The sequence below is a fragment of the Anthonomus grandis genome, chromosome 6 (assembly GCF_022605725.1).
Source record: "Anthonomus grandis grandis chromosome 6, icAntGran1.3, whole genome shotgun sequence".
Taxonomy (NCBI): domain Eukaryota; kingdom Metazoa; phylum Arthropoda; class Insecta; order Coleoptera; family Curculionidae; genus Anthonomus; species Anthonomus grandis.
Genome location: NC_065551.1, coordinates 9,145,194 through 9,166,823, shown reverse-complemented (window position 1 = coordinate 9,166,823; position 21,630 = coordinate 9,145,194). Strand labels below are relative to the sequence as shown.

The following is a 21,630-nucleotide window of genomic DNA, read 5'->3' as shown; positions in this document are numbered from 1 at the left end:
GGAATTAGATGTAGCATTATTGTTTTGAGAATTTCCATAAGTCTTTTTAATGTTATTTTTGTAAGTAAAATTCCGATTACTTTTATTATGATTATTTTTAAAATAATCTGAGGTACAGCCTCAGGTTCCATGTTCATCTGGTTCCATAATCATTTAAATAACATATTTAAAGTTCTCTTTATAAAATTAAATTAGCCTCTTTAATTCATTGTATAATTCTGTTTCATTATTTATTTAACTTAAGACTAATTGAGTCTCAAAATGAGGTAATAAATTCTTAGAAATATATTTAGCTATTGTTGGTACACACAAAGGTATAGTTAACCTGGAAAATAAATTTTTTATATCACCAATAAAGATTGAGACCAATTCATTTCGCCTCTGTTTACACTGTCTTATTTGTTCCCAAATTTCATGATTTAAGAATGGAGCTAAAAAATCTTGTTAAGTCTTGTGTTTAAATTAAATAAAAGCAACACCAACAAAAAATTCAACTGCAGAATAATAAAGTTTTTTATCTGAGACATCACGAGCCTGAGCTAAATCTGAAACCCTTTTAAAGAAATTAATACAGATCTTTAATTCCTATTATACTTTAAACCCTAAGATAAAACTGATTGTTTACTAGAAGAGTAAGTCACTATTGGATTAACAGTTACAACAGCAGCTCAATTATTTAAATTACTATTAACATTTGAGTTTATTAAATCCTCCATAGCTTTATCATCCAACTCTGCTTCTAAATTTAAACAACTGGCATAGGATTCGTTTTTATATTTACTCATTTTATCTTGATTTATTTGAGGAATAGACAGTTGCTTCATACGAGCTGACGAATATGCTAATCTTGACTTAAGTCTTAAGTACAGTTTATCTGCTTAAGAACCTTTAAAATCAAAAATAATTTGAGTAATTGACCTAATACTTCTATTTATCTGAATTGATTCTATATCTATAGCAATAGTATAGGTCTCGAGATTAACTAACTATTTGGTCTACTCGCTTCGTTTCTTAAAACCTTTTTTCTTCTTTCTTAAAATCGTCTCTCCCCTTTATAGTATTTTTGTTCTATAAACAATTTCTTGTATATAAAGTTTATTGCATAATTTTTGCTAAATACTATAAAGAGATATAGCACTTCCGCTATTCAAATGACATGCAAGAAAATAACAGTGCAAAATATTTATATTACATACTATATTTGTATCTCAGATAAAAAAATAGAAAAACACGCAAAAGGTAATTAGAACCTATTTTGATGTTTTACTAAAAATTTTTAGACAATATAGGCACTCAAGCCCACACCATGTTCAATGCGTTTAGTTAATATGCTAATCCACATTTTGGTTAATGTATTAATTCTTGAAGAAAGCAATGAGGGATACCTGACATAGGCAACAATAGTATTTATTATTCTTTTCCAACATTCAAGTTTAAAGTTAAAAATTTTCATAAAATGTGGGTATTTTTAAAATGATAAGCGTATTGCTAGTTTTAAAATAAAATAAAATACTTAAATATATCATCTCATCACTCTTCAGTTAATACATCAACTTCAGTTTTTCTGCGAATGACTTCAAATATTGCGCGATAGATCAGATTTAAATTTCTCGCCACACGCCACGCAAATTGATTGCCCCCATCCTTGTCAACAATGTCAATAGAGTGGTCAATGGAATTTCTGTCTGATCATTAGGCAACAGGTATTTGCAGGGTCTTACAAGCTTGGGCGATTTCCGGAACACTGAAAAAGCTTCTATTTCTCGACATATTTATGGTGGTCAAGAATCTGACATGTCATATAAAATGCGCCATTTTTTATAGTTTTTTAGCTTGCGAAGGATTTCTTTTATAAATAACAATTTTTTAGTAATTTCTTTTATTTTTGTTTCTGCTGTTAATAATTTTTACTTGTTGCCTTTTTCATTACTAATTTGTTGATAGTTATTTAATTTATACAATTTATTAAGGAACATTACTGGTAAATTGGGTAGGGAGTAATTCCTTGGTGATTTTATTAAATTTTTATACATTAAATGATATTTCGCAACACCCTGAATAAATTCACATTCCATAGTTTGTTCTTCATATAATAAAGTTCCTAGATAAATTAAGTTTTTAGTATATACTTTATGGAATTTGGAAGAGTTTTTATATATTAATGTTTTAACAACATATGCAACTGTTAATTTTTATTGTGTAACTTCTGATTTTTTCTGTAATCTCTTTTTATAATTTTCACTTTCGGTTAGTACCACTCCTTGACATTCAGAGGGAACGAACAGTCAATCGACACTCAATGTTCTATTCGCTGGGGAGTTTCCTATCTAAGAAGTATTAAGGGAAGACAGGGAGGACGAAATACAGTATATACAGATTCAAGAGAGCAACAATAAAATGATACAAATTTACATCTAGATGCACGTTTTTTTATTATCTCTGGTAAGGTGTCAACGTTACCTCGATTTCTCATCTCAGGAAATTTTACTTTTTCACAAGTTAACACTAGTTTCAATGACCGAAAAGAATTTCAATTTAAAAACCCGGTAATCAAACATATTGCCAAATGTGTAGTTTCGTTATATAGTGGAGTAAAATAATAAATAAATGCTTTTAAAGTTGAGCATTGCCGTGCATTCTACTCTAACTTTAAAACCTCTAAATGTGTTTTCAAGCAACGCAACACTAGTTAGGGTGGGCGATACGTATTGAGATCAGCGAATGCGTGATTTTAATTTGTTCTAGTGGTGTAGAATATCATCGCAAACCCTTGTTGAATTCCTACAAGGTATTCTTTTGATTAGATGACAAATCCGTCATGCTCTGTCTAGAAAATCCACTAATAAAACCATTGATATGGTTCTTTTGTTTTCAGTTCTTATTTAAAAAACAATAGCTGTATTATTATTAACTTATTGTAATGATGTAATTTTAAAGCTTTCTGTTTAAGTCTTTCTTTTAAAGTCCATGTTTGATCCCATTCTTATGTATCTTAATTCATTTTAACCTTTAAACCTTGTCTGACGCACTAGATCTATAAGATGTATTGACGGAACCCCATAATTTGTTATCCCTGATGATGGATATGTTATATTTGCGACACATGTTGGATTATTATTTTTTAAATAAATTTAATGGAGGATGACCTAAGTATCTTTAGTTACCCATTGACCTATTTACTCCACTGCAAGAATAAACTACTTCTTCAATTTTAACTATGTAAAAAAATGCTTTTAAAAAAGATACCTACTTACTAGAGATTCCATTCTGCGTTTGTAAAATGTAACTATGTATTGTTATTATCATATATTCACATCATATACTGATGCTAGTAGTTCCAGTTTTCTTGTCCGTTCCAAGTACCGAGTTTCCCCACTAAAAAGTGTTATGCTTCCCAGGCTAAAACTTTGTACCATGGTTCTACTCTTCCAATTAATTTCCAAGCTTTTTAAAATCTATAATAGATTTAAAGTGGAGTCTGTAAATTTGTTTTTGATTAGGAAATCGCACTTTATTGGATTCAGTCCCATGCATCTCGATGGAATATTTTGATTTTGAATCGTATATTGCAGATACAGGAACTGACCTTTGAAATTACTTGGCGTCACATTAAATCCTCTAAAAATCTAGCAGATTTACCCTTTCGCCATGGCTATCATGGAGCACCTAATATCTAAGTTATGGTTCCATGAATCAGCTTTTTTACAGAATCCAAATCTTCATTTATCAAATTTTAGGGAATTAAAAAATGTATCCGTTTTGCCAGAATAAAGAAAAACCTTTTTATTCAGTGCTAATAAATCAGAACAGAATGTATTTTGGTCCCATATCTTTAATCACTTTTCGCATTTTCTGAGATTGCAACGTTTTTATTATAATTGTAGAAGCAAAGAAAGCAAAAGGTTGGACTAATTAAGTATCCAAGACCTGAGAGGCTCTTTAAATCTCGTATTAGGCACTCCAAGCCAAATCCTTGTCAAAGGAAATTTTTGAATTAAAAAGAAAAAAAAAATTTCTTACAAATATTTAGGAAAACTTAATCCTTTTCGAAGGATTTCTAGGATTTGGAGGCAAATTGGAAAATACATACATTCCTTTTAAAAAGAAGCAACCCTTTTTGACATCTCATAATTATATTGTATCTCTGATGTTACCATATGTGCAACATAAACGCCTTGAACACGCAGGTGCCCAAAACGTACTGTCAAATTTTCGATCCAAATATTCGCTTCCTAATGGTCTTAGAAGCGTTAAAAAAATGATTTCTCAATGTGCTAAATGTGATCGTTTTATGGCCCATACTGCTCAACCAACGATGGCGAATCTTGCTAAAGATAGAGTGCAAATTTTTAGATCTTTTAGCCATGTATGTGTAGACTACTCAGGCTTTTACGATAGAATTCTCTGACCTACGTACCTCAAGAACAGAGGGATATTTATCTATTTATGTCTTCAAAGACTTCGAACTAGCTTCCAGCTTGACTACTGAAGGTTATTTGGATGCTTTTGGATACTTTTCATCTCTCGACGTGGTAACCCATCTATAATTTACAGTGACAATGAGACCAATTTTGTTGGTGTCATAACACAGTTATAAGATATATTTGAGTTTTTCCGTAAAATTAGTTCTTTCAAAAATATTAAAGAATCTGTCCCAAAGTGAGGTTGTGTTCAGATTTATTTCTCTCAGAGGCACATATTGAGGAGGAATATGGGAGGCAGTCGTAAAGAGTACTAAACTAAAGGTGTTAAGTTTTAACACCTGGACATCTTTTAATTGGTACTCGATTGACATCGCTTACTCTGAAAATGATATTTCTTTGATTCTAAAAAACAAACTTACATTTTGTAAAGGTTAGAAGAAGAACACTCTACCTCTTTAATCGCTATTATCTAGAGTTTTAGAGGTAATTCCGAGAAAAGGTCAGAGTCGTGAAACTTAGAAACGAGGAGGGTATTTTCATACATAATATTGCTAAGATATGTCTCTTGCCCCAACAAGATAGACCTGAGACGTTTGCAGAGTCTCTTTTGGAGGAATAGAAATATGACGATAGTGGCAAAAAAAGTAAGATCATTGCTTCGTCTAGCCAATAACGTAATTTAAAAATCAAAATATCGAAGTCGAAATTTTTAAATTTAATTTTGTTTTAGGCAAGTTCATATAAAATAGTTTAGTCAACTTGTGACGGGTATGGTGCATACCTATTTCTATATCTTTGAGTCGTAAGGGCCTGTTTCCTGCATAATTTAAATGAAAGCAAATCTGTCCTGCAAAATTGAGAGTTTATTGAGTTGCTATTGAGTTGCTTATTGGCTTAAAGTAAATTAATTTGAGGTCGCTTCTTAAAAATATCAAGACAGCTGTAAACAAAAAAGTAAACAATTTGTTACATTTTCCATGAACATTCGTAGTGATTAGTGAGGGTGCTATTATTGAACCGAGGATAAGACTATTGAGTATTTTCTGTAAGTGTATAGTGTGGAAGCAGTTGATCACATAGTCACATAGAAACAAGGTACATTTGTAATTTTAACTTGTGTATCTTTTAATCAATAATAATTTTTATAGTTATTATTACCCAATTTGTATTATGGCCAAATGAATAAGTGTGTTTAATTAGTAATAAGTTATAGCTTTTTCTGTTGTTTAAAAAAAATTACCTTTTTATATTTAGTACAAGATATTAAGGTAAAAATTTGATAGGAATTTTATTTACTAGCCTATAAGCATTAACGTTTAACGTTTTAATCTTGATTTGTTTCCTCGGGAATTTAACATGTTGAAAAGCAAATACTAGTTACAATGATTGAATAACAACTTTAATTTTTGCGATATTATTTTTGTTATAACATTATGCATAGATTAGATGATGGCATCTGTTGACCAAGTTAAATCTTAAACAGCTTTTAATTTTAACGGCAAATCATGAAATACATAAGCTCGTATTTACATTTGAACCAGTTTTAAAAGCATTAGCTCATACTTTTCAGTTGGTGCCATATTATGAACCGTTATTCTTGACGTTCATGAAGGCACTCCGTATTTTTGGCTGGTAAGATGTTTAAAATATCTAAATTTGATTATTAATATTGTGTTTGATTTATTCTATAATAAATAATACATTTCCTTTGAAAAAATTTGTATAGGTATCACTTACTACACTTACATTGTATTAAATGCCTTCACGATTTACTTACATAAAGAAAAGATATTGCCTGATCCTAATTATGAAAATCGACAATACCGACTTGCCTAAAGAAAAGCTTTCAAAGATAATACAGATCAAGGACCGCAAGGGTAGATTTCATAAAAACTTAGCGATTTAGAAGAGCAACCTGAGGATAAACTAGGAAATAGAAGGCGAAAGTGTAGAATAAAAAGAACTATTAATAAAAACCTAAGATGTAGTCATCGGGTGCACAAAGCCCAAAGATCAAAAAAATCATCATGAAAGAAAAGGTACAATTGTTTGAATAAAGAAAATAATGTTTACTAGTTTCAAATGAAGTTCTGGAGCGATTTGGCTTGGAAATAGCGTATAAGTACTTGTTAGCAACACTATTAAAGTATGCGGTAAAAGAGGTCTACCAAAATATTGAAACCTTTTGTAGATCCGAAGCATTAATATAATATTTTTTTATCGGTAATTAATCGATTACTATTTGTAAGACAATGTATATGAATACCCTTAACCTCGGAAAATGATCCATACGTTTTTGCGCGATTGAATTTAAAAATTGAATGACATAGGAATCAAACCGATATATGCAGGGCAAAAAAGCAAGATATTTTGAAAAAGGCAGAAAATTTTTTAAAAATTTAAGCAAGCTTTCCTTACATTATTGTCGAAAAGAAACCATGTCATTTATTACTATGGAAATATTTACATTCTGAGCTAGAAATGACTAATGAGATATTTATTTTAAGCAAAAAGCTAAAAGCTGTTGCTTATTAACTGTTTTATTGGCTGTACGGCTCAAAATAGGCATGTGTGCTCGTTAATGCTTTCCTTTTAGATAAGTATAATGTTTCACTTACGCAGAAGTTTTTAAAAAAGGGTCACCTCAAATTAACTATGATACTTTTTGGGATGATTATATTTGAGTAATAGGTATACATAAACTTATATATATTATTTATTACTCGTTTGCATAACATATTTAATACTTACTAAGCTAAGCTAAGTATTTTTTCGTATTTGTATTTTATTAAGAAATCGTACTAAAAAGTGAAAGATTTTGAGAATGCCACGTATTTTAACTATATTTAATGTTTCGTTTAAATTTTGTTTTGTTTTGTTATTATTTAATCGTTAACGTACAACTGTCAATACAAATCTGTGATTATGAAAACATACTACTAGCAAAAGCGGCGGAGACAAAAGCCGGTACAAACTATTAAACAACGTAAGAACATTGACTCTATCCCCGCTCATAATGGACTTAAACGAATTCAAATATTTTCTATGTAAATACTATTCCTATTTTTTTATAGGTAGAGTTCAGTCTATATAAAACAAAATAAATTATTTAAAATGAACAAATTACTTAACACGTATTGTAAATATATTAATTTTACTTAATTCAACATACATGAAATAAGAAATAATACAACTAAGGTAAAAAATAAACAAACATATATTTTCACAAAAATATTATTTAATATAAATAAAAAAATGACTGCTGCTGCTGCTTCAAACTGATACCTTCATCAAAGATCTTACCATTACGAAAAGTGTTTTCCTACTGAAAGAATTTTATAGAATATTTACAATAAAGATACCTATAGGAGAGGTTATAGTTTGTAAGGTGTTTACACATAAGCCGAATACTGTAAAAGCAATATCTGCCTCGTTTGGATCTTTTATAGTACTAAAATTAAACAAAAAAATATTATTACTTTAAAGTTAAAATAACGTTATACTTACGTTGCAATATGTAAAAATGACGTATTAAGAAAATAGCCCATTAAAAACATCGAAACTGTTATAATGATTCCATATTGGTAGTCGTGTTTAAATAAAATTGGAAGATGGTTTCGTGGTTGGGCATTACAAAACCAAATTGCGGGCACAACCGTTAACGTTCTTAAAGTAGCTAATATTAAAAGAACATAGTCAGGAATATTCTAAAACAAAATAATTTGTGAAAGTATTATGAATATACAAGCCAACATATTGCAAAATGTTGACATACTGACATACTAACATACATGTTGACATACTGACAACATAACTTGTTTACATGTAACAAATTTACACGATATGAACGTAAGCTAAGTTGTTCAGAAGAGAATTAAGTCTGGCAATTATTTCATTTAAAATTTTCTGACGAACAGAGTATTATAATAAAGTTGTAGGTTATTTGTCACTTTTATTTTCCGAAGACTGGTTTAATTAAATGTATAAAAATAAAGATAACTGCTTTTAATAAAAATATCATGCAGCAAGGACATACTTTCTTTATTTTCAACTGCTAGGTATACTAAGATAAAGTATAAAACATTGGCATATCAGGTACCTAGTTCTCTTTTCTTAAGCTATAAAATGGCAACCTCATCTACTGCTATAATTTCAAATATTCATTTGGTATTTCACTTTAAAGAGTAATTCTTATGCTTTAATTTTATTTAGATTGTATATAACACAATGATTCAAGTTTCCAAATCTAGTGCCAACGTTTCGATATTATATTCTCAGACGCTTACTTGGTACAAATTAATTGAATGTAGATTTATTTGAGGTAATTATGCATAAGCACAAGTCCTTAAAATGCTTCGTGTTAAATCAATAATTTTTTAGTTGAAATAGTATACATGATAAGATAACACTGTTTAAAAGCAATAGTAATTATTATATATAAACGTAACTTACTCTTTATTAAGACCTTATCCAACTAGTATGTTACATAACGTATGTCTTACTATAATTTTTTTTTTGATTATTTTGGATTTACATATACTAATCCTATATACTAATCTCATATATATTCATTATACTGAAATATTAAAATAATATTATATGTCTACACTCTCTTTATTTTCTTTATTAGGTTCACGGATTTATAATTTATATAAATCCATATTTCTTTAGTATGTATTATCGTTGATTGAATATTTGGGTGTATATTCTCAATTAACGGTATTATTTACCACCTTTGTACATATTTTGGTGAATTATGCCTTGGCGCTGCACTGCTATACTTAGGTTACCGAACAGATGGAGTGGTCACGTGATCGTTCTGCGCCTAGAGCCTCGATAGGGTTCATGACTTGGGGTTTTATTTAATTTTATTAGTCGAGCGGCTTTAGATCGTTTTGGTCGAATTTTCTGCTATTCGAATATTTGCATCTTCGCAATATTGAAAAGTTGAGATTGTGTTTATTTTTTTGATAATTTTTTTGTTAACAAATAATGGCTGACGCGCCACGTACACCCCCATTATTACTCCCCAAGAAAAGACTACGAAAACATTTGACCATTGCTGAAAAGGAAGTAATTATGAACATATATAAAACATGTGATAACGAGCATCCAGCATACAACAAAGTGCAAAAAGTCCAGTTTACAGCAGAAGCAGCAGGTAATAAATATTTTTAATATACAGTGTGTCTCAGGATGAACGAATTTATACGTGAAAATGACAAAAAATTTTGTGCTTAAAATTTGACCGTTTGGCATCCAGCCCTGCTTAATTAAAAAATAAAATTTAGCATATAATAATTTTTTTTTAAATCAAGCTTGCCTTGATACGAACATTTTTTAAATTTTATAAGTAGGTAAAGTGGAGAGTAAAGCAGTAATTCTAGGCAAGATATAAAAAAAGTTTATAAGAAAAGGTTGTTTAGAATGCAAAATTAAAACACATATTTAAAAAAAGATAAAAGCTATTTAAGTAATTCTCAAAACCAGATTATGATGATAAAATTATATTTTATAATGGCCGGGTTCATCAGAAAAAAGCGCTCCCTGAGTGCTCGATTGTTGCTCAGGTATGACAATTTTTATTGGTCCTTACTATTATAGGCACAACTTCCAGCGCTCAGGTAGCGCTCGGTTCTGATGAACCTGGCCAATTACACCCTAAATGTTTGACCTGGCACGATTAGTTAAAAGGATTACCTATCCCTTTTCGGTAAACCCCAATATATTAACATAACTTTGCATAACAAAATACTTAAAAGGGGCACAACCTCAAAATCGGTTTGGACCCATTTTACAGGCGACCGTATTACATTTAAAAAAAAGCAGCTTACAAAGCAAAGCTGTACGGTAAAATAATTTAAAATAAGTAGGCATAATTCTCCTCGTCTAAATCTACCAAGGTTGCATCGATGGGCGGGCCTATATTTCGCGCACATCATTTACTCCATCTCTTCGGTAATCCGACTATAGATGGCTAATATTTTATTTACCGTGTAATATGACAGTCCACCGGCGGCCATGATGAGGTAGCTCTGTTTTTGCCGTGAGAACTTAAACAAACGTGTTTTTGGAGATGCCTGAATTTTTTTTGAGTTTGAGTATTCTAAACATTATATGTTAATATGAATCATTTAACGAATCCCAAAATATATAAGTACCTATAATATAACATTTTAATATAGCTCGGATATTATTAAAGTTTAATACAAATAAATTAAAAGACTTGTGACCTTGCAACTTCAGTTCAACGTTGAAATTCACTTATTAATAGGTAGCCCTCTTTTATACAGGGTGTTTGGAAAGTGAGAAGCCAAACGGAAATGGCAATAGGTGAGGTTACTGGCTATTTAAAACGCATAGTATTTTTTTGTTTTTCCTCAAATCTAAAGAGTAATATATTTTTTCCTTTTTTATTAGATTTTTGCCGTTTTTTTACTTTAACCTTCAGTTTTTTTTTTAATTTTTGGCCAAAATGGCGCACAGTTAATTTTATTTTAAAGACTAATGTTGTCTCATTCAGATTTAGGTAATAACTGAAAAAAATATTTAAAGAAAATAATAGTGGAGTAACAAACTTCCTCAAATCAATAGAAAAAAAATGTTTACTTTACAATGGAAAAAATAATAAAAAAAAGTTGTGGGGTTTTAAAATAAGTTAAAAAACTTCTCTAGTTATAGTAGTAGTATAACGATAATAGTCTTTAATATAGTCTTTATAACGATATGCTACATGTAACAAAAATAATTAAGTAACTTACGAAAAACAAATATGTTTGTCTTCAAGGACGCGTGAACCAATTTCTTGAAAGCAACCTAATTAGGTTGATTGAACAGGTATAAACTTATGCGTTCCTAATTGAACAGGTATAAACTTATCTTTCTAACACAGCTAAACCTGTTACGCTATAATCTCCTTTATTACTCGGCGACACTCTCTTTGTGCCGCGCTACCTTAAACTGTTACCTGTCACTAACCATAACTCGAGTATCATTTATTCGAGACTTGTTTCTCTCCGCTACTTCACGTATTTTTAACTCCGCTCTACGCATATTGTTTTTGTTGTTCATTTTCGTTAACTTTGTTTTATTGTTACTGTTGCCTAGTATGGCTGGTGCCTTTACAAACGAGGAGTACGCCGTTATCCTAATGGCATATGGTAGAGCTATGGAAATAGACGAGAAGCAAAAAGAATTTACCAAGAGCGTTTTCCCAATAGACGCCAACCTAATTGTCATATTTTTGAAACGACCTTTAGACGCTTAAGAGAAACTGGTAGTCTAAATCGCCGTGAACCTGGAGTTCGCAGACAATGTAATATTGCTGATGACGAACGAATTCTAGAAGCTTTCGACGAAGCTCCCACAACGAGCATCCGGACTGTAGCTGCCAATCTAAACCTAAGTGTATGGAAGGTCTGGTCTGTTCTTCATGCCAACGAAAAGCATCCCTTTCATTACACTCCCGTGCAAGATCTTGAAAAAAAGACTACCCAAGACGCATTCAGTTTTGCCGCCTCCTGCTACATATGGACGTGGATAACCGCGATTTCTTGAAGAACATACTGTGGACAGATGAATCCAAGTTTTCAAGGGAGGGAATTACCAACTTTCATAATTTGCATTATTGGGCCCCAAAAGAAGAAAACCCAAAAATTAAAAAAGTCGTGTCCTTTTAAAGGAAATTCTCAGTAAATGTTTGGGCAGGCCTAATTAGTAATACCCTTATTGGTTCACATTATTGACCGGATAATTTGAATGGGGATAATTATCTAGATTTTTTATTAAATGATCTGCCCGAACTCTTGAACGGGGATCCAAATTTTCTCAATGAAAAACAAATGACGTTTCAACACGATGGGTGCCCAGCGCACTAGAGGCTGGCGATCCGGGAGTACCTAGACAATGCATTACCCAATACTTGGATTGGCAGAGATGGCCCTATCCCATGGCCTGCAAGATCACCGGACTTGACGCCGCTTGATTTTTACGTCTGGGGTCGTGCAAAAGAACTTGTGTATTTCGAACCTATAAATACAAGGGAACAATTGATAGGAAAAATTAATGACGCTTTTGTAATAATGAGACGGGAATTAACATTACAGTATACCACAAGAGAAATAAGAAAGCGATGTTACGCGTGTATTAGAAATAATGGCCATCAATTTGAGCAAGACTTATAAATAAACGATTTGATGTAAAAAAATATGTTTTTTTTTAATCAACCTGTAAAGGAAAGGGTCATAGAAACGAAAGGGCACAATAGGTTTAGCTGTTTTAGAACGGTGAAAGAGATAGCGCAACAGATTTAGCAGTGTTACAAAGAGAAATAAGTTTATACCTGCGCAATTAGGTTGCTTTCAAGAAATTGGTTCACGCGTCCTTGAACACAAACTTATTTGTTTTTCGTAAGTTACCTAATTATTTTTGTTACATGTGGCATATCGTTAGAAAGACTATTAACTAGAGAAGTTTTTTAACAACTATTATTTTTTCCAAAGTTGACGTAACATTTTTTTTCTATTGAATTGAGGAAGTTAATTAATCCACTATTAGTTTCTCTTTAAATATTTTTCTCAGTTATTACGTGAATGAGAACAATGAGAATGAAACAACATTAGTCTTTAAATTCAAATAATTGTGCGCCATTTTGGCCCAAAATTTAAAAAAAAACTAAAGTTAAAGTAAAAAAACGTGGAAAATCTAATAAAAAAAGGAAAAAATATATTACTCCTTAAATTTGAGGAAAAACAAAAAAATACTATGCGCTTTAAATAGCCAGTAACCTCACCTATTCACCATTTCCGTTTGGCTACTCACCTTCCAAACACCTTCATACTTGGCTATTTTCTGAGATGAGGCTGCTTGCATCAATTAATACTAATTTGCACATCAATTGCACGTTTGGTTTTAACTTATTTTATTTTTTTTTAATTACGCCTAATATTTTTTAAATTTTAAAATGGCAAATTAGTGCATTAGACAAAAGCGCAAAAACAAACTTTTCTTAGAAATTGCAGAATGAAAAAACTTATTACAAAATACATACTTCAATGATCATAAAAATATTTTGTTCCGTCGTCCCAAAAAATATACTGCCTCAAAAAACCTCGTAAACCTACTTGCAATAAAGTTCAGTTTATTGGGTTAAGAATTTCTGATTTACTCTGTAAAATCAATATATAAAGTATCTAACTTTGAGGTCTAAATTCATGTTACTTTAATTTTAATCTTATTACAACTCCAAGAGATCCCATAACACATAGTAAGAATCTCCAATTAAACACATTTTTTATTATGACTAGATATATGCTTTCTTTCAGACTTGTGGAAAGGTGCGATAAATAAAGTCTTCATTACAAGGAAATTTCATTAGCATTTAAGAATAAATTAAAAGAAAACACAAGGTTTTAGGACTCCTGACGATATTTCATTAAAATCAAAGGAAAAAGTTCTTCTATAGAATTTTGGAATGGTATAAAATACGTTAGTGGGGTTAGGTTGAGTTGGGTTCTGTAAAAAATCAAAACTCAAATCATACCGCATATTGATATTTTAGTTTTATTTTTTTCAAGAATCTTACAGTTAATATGTTTGGGGAAATAGATGATTTTATCGACTTCATCTGTGACCTCCTGAGTCTGGGATTATTTTTATGATAAGTAATTTGATTTAACCTTTTAACCTATCTGCTAAAAAAGGGGAAATATCGGGCGTTAATTATACTACAGAATGAAAATTTGAACATGTATAATTTCTATAAAAGGAAAGGGTAAGGAGAAGCCTTAACAGTCCTGAAGAGTGGGACGTAGTTTGGTCTTATTTAGGAACCGAAATCTCGAGAAATTTCAAAAGCAGAATGAAAAGATATTTCTGACAAATCTCCAGAACTGACAGCTGATTGGTATTAATGGAATTCGTTGGTTATACAAAATTGATTGTTAAAAAGGGGGCTGGCAGAGCGTAGATAAAAAAAAACAAATATCTGACAGTCCGTCCTCAAAAACAGATTCCAGAAGTTTGTCTTAAGCCGTCGTTATGACGGTGTTGGCGGAGGTGACATTTGATATTAAAGTTAGTAAGACCTTGACAAAAGTTAGAGAACGGTTTTACTGGCTGAACAAACATAAAGATTTTGAAGGCTGGTGCCAGTGCACAGTGTGAGCATATTCAGCAGGGGCCTAAGAATTCGGTCAAGAGGAAAAATTATACAGTATCTTTTTGATGCACCTTTTGAACGAATTGTCATAGACGTATCAGAAACTTTTCCTACTAATAGCTTCAGAAACCGATATGAGAGTCAGTAATTATCAAAGTAACTACTGATTTGTTTTGACTTACCCCTTTAAGCCTTCACTTTCCCTTCACTTCACCTTTAACTTTAGCCTTCTGCCTATTATATATAAAAGCTACGAAATCTACAAAAATGTTCGATATTACCGAACAAAGCGACCTTAAATGAAGTAATTTACTTAATAAAGAAAACATAACCTAATTTAATCAAAATTGTATTTTTCATTATTAATTTATTAAATATTTTATTACAATCATATTACTATCGCAGAGTTACGATATGATTTTTATTACGATACTATTTACCCGAGAAATAGAAAATAGTGTAGTGGACCTGCAACATTTGTGTATAGTACCGCTAAACATAGGGAAATGATTTTTATTCATGGTAAAAGTGACTGGTAAAAAAGACTATCAAATAAAAAAAGAATGAAGAAGCACGATTATAAAACGTTTTCATGGAGATTGAAATAAATTCTACTTTATTGACTCATTAGGCATGTACAGCAACCCGCAATCTATGTCCTACAGAGTTATCCCGCGAACCTAAGATAATTAATAGATAATAATAACTATAAGAAAATTAATCAAATTACCTAAATTATAACTAGTGACCTAAATTTAAGAATTGGTAACGTCGACCTCGATAGAAGAATTTAATTTTATGAAGTTGTGATAGCTAGAAAAATTGCAGAATCTCGACATATCAAAAATATTTGCTTCAGTTATGAAAAAGTGCACTGTTTAATTATCGCGCGTAAATAACTTAAACTGTCATGGCTGGAATGACCAACATTTACGAGTATTTAAAAGACATACGCAATATCCCCACCAGCTTATTGTTTGGGCTGGTATATTGGGAGATGCAATTATTGGTTGAGTATTTATAGAAGAAAAATAGCATCGTTCTTTGTTTACTGTCTAAGCATTTGAAATTAAGTTTCAACCCTATTTCAACCTATTATTCAACCTATTCTATTCAAAATTTCAACCTATTATTAGATATAGAAGAAAATTAATAATTTATTTCTCATATTTCATAAGAAAGGCCTTGATCAATATCGCTAGTGATGTGTCTCGTGATGTGATCGCTAGTGTCTACTGTCAAATGTATATTATATTATCTATTAGGTTAAATTTGAAGCGTTTTTTACCCCCGACCTATTTCGATTGATTTCGATATCTTATTTTAAAATTAATAATCTTCTTCCACCACTTTATTTGAAAACAAAATGATTCAAAAGAAAATCTGATAACTCAACCGTCATATGAAAAGTGCCTAAGTCCAAAAAGGTCAATTTTGCAGCACAGGAGACGAGAAAAATCATTTAAGACTAATATATTTTTACTGTTCGATTTACTCTTCTCTAATTTTGCGTTATGAGTGCTTTATGTAAATATTATAATTAGCACCAACAAAAATTTGGATTTTTAGTGAAATCAATGAACTTAGGCAAATTTCCCTCGTTATTTCGTCACGTTCTTTGGACTAATTTTTATTTTGATGATAAAAGGAATATATATATAAAAACTATTATAATATAATAATTTTAAAAAATCTTTAAAATAATTGTGATTGAAATATTGAACCACATAGGGTTTTGGTATTTTTCTGGCAGCCTTTGCGTAATAAACGTAGTCTACTGGTACATTTATAACTCTTTTAGAAATCCTTCTTTCAATAGAGGAGTGCATAGAATCGCAATCCGTTTGTGTGTGGCCTTTTTCTAAGTATTTTTTAATACTGCAGATGTTATTTTAAAGCGCCAAGTTTAAAAGTGCATTATCCAAATGGAGTTGCGATTTTGTGCACCACCCATCACTATAAAAAGTTATAGTAGGTTTGTTATCTGTATCAAGAGTGGGCAAAATTTTTGTGCCTAAAAAATTACAAATAAAAAAAACAGTTTGCCTTTAGTTGACCTTCCCACTCATGCCATATAAAACAGTAACCGTTCTTTGAATGCAAGCCAAAGATGGTGAAGTTATAAAAAATTAACTTGGTCTTACAATATAATGCAGAAACGTTAACGGACTGAGTAGCACCGACTGTAAATCCATTGTAAAAACTTTGTCAGATGATCCCTTGTCCTTCTCTTTTTCATCACGAGCTTCTTTCTTTTTTAAAATATGTTATATGTAGACTTTTTTAGAATTGTTCTTTGTTTCGTAACCGACGTACACATTACATTGATCCTTCTTTGGGGAAAAAAAGAAATAAATTTGTGTCATCAAAAACATACTTAAACAATATCATACTGGTTGGCTTGATGTTTTTTTCTTTACACCAGGAATCTTTGTAAATATTATAAAGCTCAGATTTGTTTCTCCATTGCGGTTTCAATTAAAATTTGGAGGTTAATATGCGGCAATAATGTGACTCTAATCTTGGTAGACATTTTAAAAACTCTTTACTTGATGGTTCTTCAGAATTCTCATTTTGTTCTTTTATTAAATTGATCTCGGTTTGGGTAACACGTCACTTTTGTGGTGAATCAAACTTTTTTTAACTCAGGAGGCAATACTCCTTAGAGACATTCCTAAGGTGTTACAGAACATGGTTTTACATACCCTAACTCTCTCTTTATATTCTTTATATTCAAAAAGTAAATACAGGATGTAGTAAATCAATTATGATATCTATATTGTCGATGGTGTTAGGTCGTATCAGTTCCGTCACAAGATCCGCACCTAGGTTAGGGTTCATATTTTCATTATTTTCTTGATTCCTCTTTTTGTATATTTTTTACTGCAAGAGATAATTGAATGTTATCCCACTCTTTATTACTATCAGACTCTATGATCTTAGTTCTAAAAACCGATATTAAATTAACAACAAACTAAACATGCATACTATTATATTGGGTGTTACAAGTTAAAGGTATGTCGTAATTTAAAAGGGACAATCCTGAACCGATTTTAAGTCGAAAAGTTCATATAAACATGGGTCCTAAAATGCTTAGTTTTTAAGATACAGGGTGTTAAAGTTTTCTTTTTTTCGTTTTTAATAAATTTTTCAAATACGGTTTAAAATATTGAACTGAAAATTGGCATAGGATATTATGGCATAAAAACCTATTTTTTAGATATTCACCTACTTTTTTTTAGCAACCAGTGGCGTAGCTATGATGAATTTTTAATACAATTTTACAAAAAAAATACTACGCCATTGACTTAAAACGAAAAAAATTATGATTTTATCTTAATTATCAATCAATTATAAACAAAAAATTCCTCCATGACTTTTGCCGTAAATTTTACCGTTTAGGTGTAACCGTTAATTGGAAAAACGTCTTTTATGTATAAAATGCATCTTTAAAAATTATGGAAATAAATCAAGTTAGCTTTGCTCGTTGCCGGAAATTGTTTTTGGTTGTTTTAAACATTATGACACTTGCGTTAGTGATTATTCTTGACAGTTTGTTTTTAGTACCCTTTGGATCTTAAAACGTGAATTGTACTAGTTAAAAAGTGGTAGATTATTCTAATTTCGAAATGACGCAAATGCATTTTCTTTATGGACTTGCCAATGGTAATGCTATGGAGGCGCGGCGTTTGTATCAAGAAAGGTATCCTAATCGCGCTGTCCCAGATAAAAGAATATTAATAAACATTTATCGTCGTCTGGCTGAATCTGGGAGTTTTAAGGCTAATTCTGCCGAGGAAAGGCCCCGTACAGTTAGGACACCGGCAGTTGAAGAGGCAGTCATACATGCAGTCGAAGAGGATCCCACCACAAGTACACGAAAAATTGGTATGGTATTGAACATCTGCTACAAGACGGTATGGGAAATTTTAAGGGATTCTTTGTTATATTCTTTTCACATACAAAGGGTTCAGGCATTGCTTCTTAGAGATTATGAACCGCGTACGCAATTTTGTAGATGGTATCTCCAAAAAGTAACACAAAATCCTCAATTTGGTGCGAACAACTTATTTACGGACGAAGCTAATTTCTCCAGAAATGCAATAATCAATTTCCATAACAATCATTACTGGGCTCAAGAAAACCCTCATGCGATTACAGAGACACATTTTCAGGAACAATTTTCAATAAACGTTTGGATCGGTATCCTATCCGATCATTTAATTGGACCATCTTTTTTACCAGGACGCCTTAACGGATAGAATTATTGTAATTTTCTCCAAAATGATTTGTCTTTGCTTCTCGAAGATATTCCTCTTCAGTTGCGGCAACAACTTTGGCTTATGCATGTAGGTGCTCCAGCCCACTTTAGCATATTGGCTCGTGAGCATTTAAATAGAGTCTACCGAAATAAATGGATAGGCCGTGGAGGACCACAGTTAGTCTAGATTTTTTTTTGTGGGGACACCTAAAAACATTGGTTTATCAGACACCAATTGTGATATTAGAAGAACCAAGAAATAGAATTATTGACGGATGTGAAACTATATGAAACATGCCTGGAATTTTCTAAAGAGTTCGTGATTCTATGAGAAGAAGAGCAGAAGCCTGCATAGACGCAAGAAGTGGTAATTTCCAACATTTGTTGTAAATTATGTATTGTATTTAATTGTTGTTGCTTTTTGTTCACCAGTTTGTAAAAAATAGCTTGAAAATAAATATTTGAAAAATGTACCTAATAAAAACTGAAAATAAAATCAAACTTAACACAATCAAAAATAATCATTAATGTCAGTGTCATAATGTTTACAACAACAAAAAAGCAGTTGCTAGCAACGAGCAAAGCTAAATTGATTTATTTCCATAATTTTTAAAGATGCATTTTATGCATAAAAGACGTTTTTTTAATTAACGATTACACACAAACGGTAAGTTTTACAGCAAAAGTCATCGAGGAATTTTTTGTTTATAATTGATTGATAATTAAAATAAAATTATAATTTTTTTCGTAAGTCAATGGCGTAGTGTTTTTTTTGTAAAATTGCATTAAAAATTTATCATAGCGACGCCACTGTGCCAAAATTCAGTTCATTATTTTAAACCGTATTTAAAAAATTCATTAAAAACAAAAAAAAAATTAAACTTTAACACCCTGTATCTTAAAAAGTAATCATTTTAGGACCCATGTTTATATGAACTTTTTGACTTAAAATCTGTCCAGGAATGTCCCATTTAAAATCCTCTTAAAAATCCCTTTTAAATTATGACATACCTTTAAGTAACACCCTGTATATTTCTTTACTTACCTGAAGTATTTGGCGACTTGCTTTACCAATTAGTTTATAAAAATTTTCTTTTCTTGACGAAAAACTATGAAAAAAACGAATCAGTCTTAAACACCCTTTTATATAAACATTGAAAGCGCGGACTTAGGCAATATTCATATTAATGTAGAACCAGTGGACTTGTGCACGTTTCATTTGTGAGTATAATGGCTTCACCTATTAACGTAATCCCAAATCATTGACACTTATTCGTTTAAAAAAAGTAATTGTTATTAATAAATCTTAAAAAACTAAATTAAAATAAAAGTAACGATACAAATACACAAACAATTACAAACATAAAAATGCAAATTAAATATATCCGAGTAAAATTCCGCCAGCGAATAAGATGCCGTTTCCACTAATAACATTCTAAAGTTGTGTCTAAAACCTCTTAGTGATATTTTAATTCTGCGTAGAAGATAATTAAATATTTTAAAGTCTTCATAGAAGATAGATTTTAGTTAAAGTAGATGTAGATAAGAGCGTAAATTGACTCTGACGTGTCCGATACCGCGGATTTTCTGCTAAATTAAATTAGGACAAGCCTAAGGAAGTTACGGAGTTTAAACAAAATCAAAATGTGGTTGCTGGCGGCCTCTATGACATTAATATTTAAAAAAGGTTAAATTTAAGATTTGTCATATTAAAAAAACTATATTTCCAATTTTGTTAAAAACGAAGAATAAATGCCAATATTTAAAAAAATTACATAAAGTTTATTAACCTATATCTTGTCTTTGATTTTCGAACTAGGAAAATTTACCTTAGGTTTTTTTTAAAGCATCCGCTGTTAAATTATTTACCAATATTTATGGGACACCCTATATTTAGCTTAGATCTATTTATAGAGTTTAGATAACGTTTTATATTTACAAGTGATTTTTATGAACATTTGATAAAGTATTGCTGCTCAATCTATTGACTCCTGATAAACGGATAATATGTTGCCGAAATTACTATAGCCGAGCGATTTATTGATTAGTTTATTAACCTTCAAATAACTAAGATAGGATCTAATCCAGCAACATCAGAAACTCAATATTTTTTCAAAAAAGCAAGTTCCAAATATTTGCTAAAAAAATAGTTACTTACAAGTGGTAAAAATGAAGATACAATCCTTCCAAACAGTAATGCTATGTCTGTCAATAAAAATGTCATTACAGGACTGAAGTAGTTTTCTAAAATGTATGTAGATTATTTAATGAATATTATTGTAATAAAAAGCAAAAAATAAAATAACTAAATTGTCTCTACTTACTGGCCCAGGAACTTGTTCCGCTGTCTACTTCTGAAACTACCAAGGACGTAACAGAAGTATGCGTTGCAGAAGTTCCTAAAAATGTTAAGGCCATCATATATGCTGCAAACCTTATCTTCCATAATGCTTCTTTAAGTTGACTCATAGTTGGAATTTTCTTTGATTCAGTAACAGACTCAATACAGGCTCTAAAAGATATTTTAGCCTATTTAGGATATAAAGGATATTTTATGTAGTCAAATATAGTTGTATACAGTGCGGTTCTTAATTGTCTCCCCCCTCTTATCTTTTGAATGCGTTTATGTAAACATTTGAAATTGGGCACACATCATTAGCTACCTAGATTCTACTATTTCATCCCTAGCTCATTTTGCAAAAATTTAAAATGGCGGCGGGACGTCATTTCGAAAAATAAAATTAAATAGAAAAGGAAGTCATGCGATACATCATGTACAACATAAA

General features: G+C 30.9%; 1 protein-coding gene across 2 annotated transcripts in view; it reads right to left on the bottom strand.

Moving 5' to 3' along the window:
• Nucleotides 1–7,623: 7,623 nt before the first annotated feature.
• The window catches only part of LOC126737385 (equilibrative nucleoside transporter 3-like), a 58,036-nt gene continuing 44,029 nt past the window's right edge, over nt 7,624–21,630 (bottom strand). For both annotated transcript variants that reach the window (XM_050442267.1, XM_050442268.1), the window contains exons 6-9: nt 21,169–21,356; nt 21,003–21,088; nt 7,932–8,131; nt 7,624–7,875 (exon numbers count right to left, since the gene is read on the bottom strand). In XM_050442267.1, coding sequence (XP_050298224.1) covers nt 7,761–7,875; nt 7,932–8,131; nt 21,003–21,088; nt 21,169–21,356 — 589 coding nt within the window. In that variant the 3' untranslated portion in view covers nt 7,624–7,760. The remainder of the gene's footprint in view (nt 7,876–7,931; nt 8,132–21,002; nt 21,089–21,168; nt 21,357–21,630) is intronic.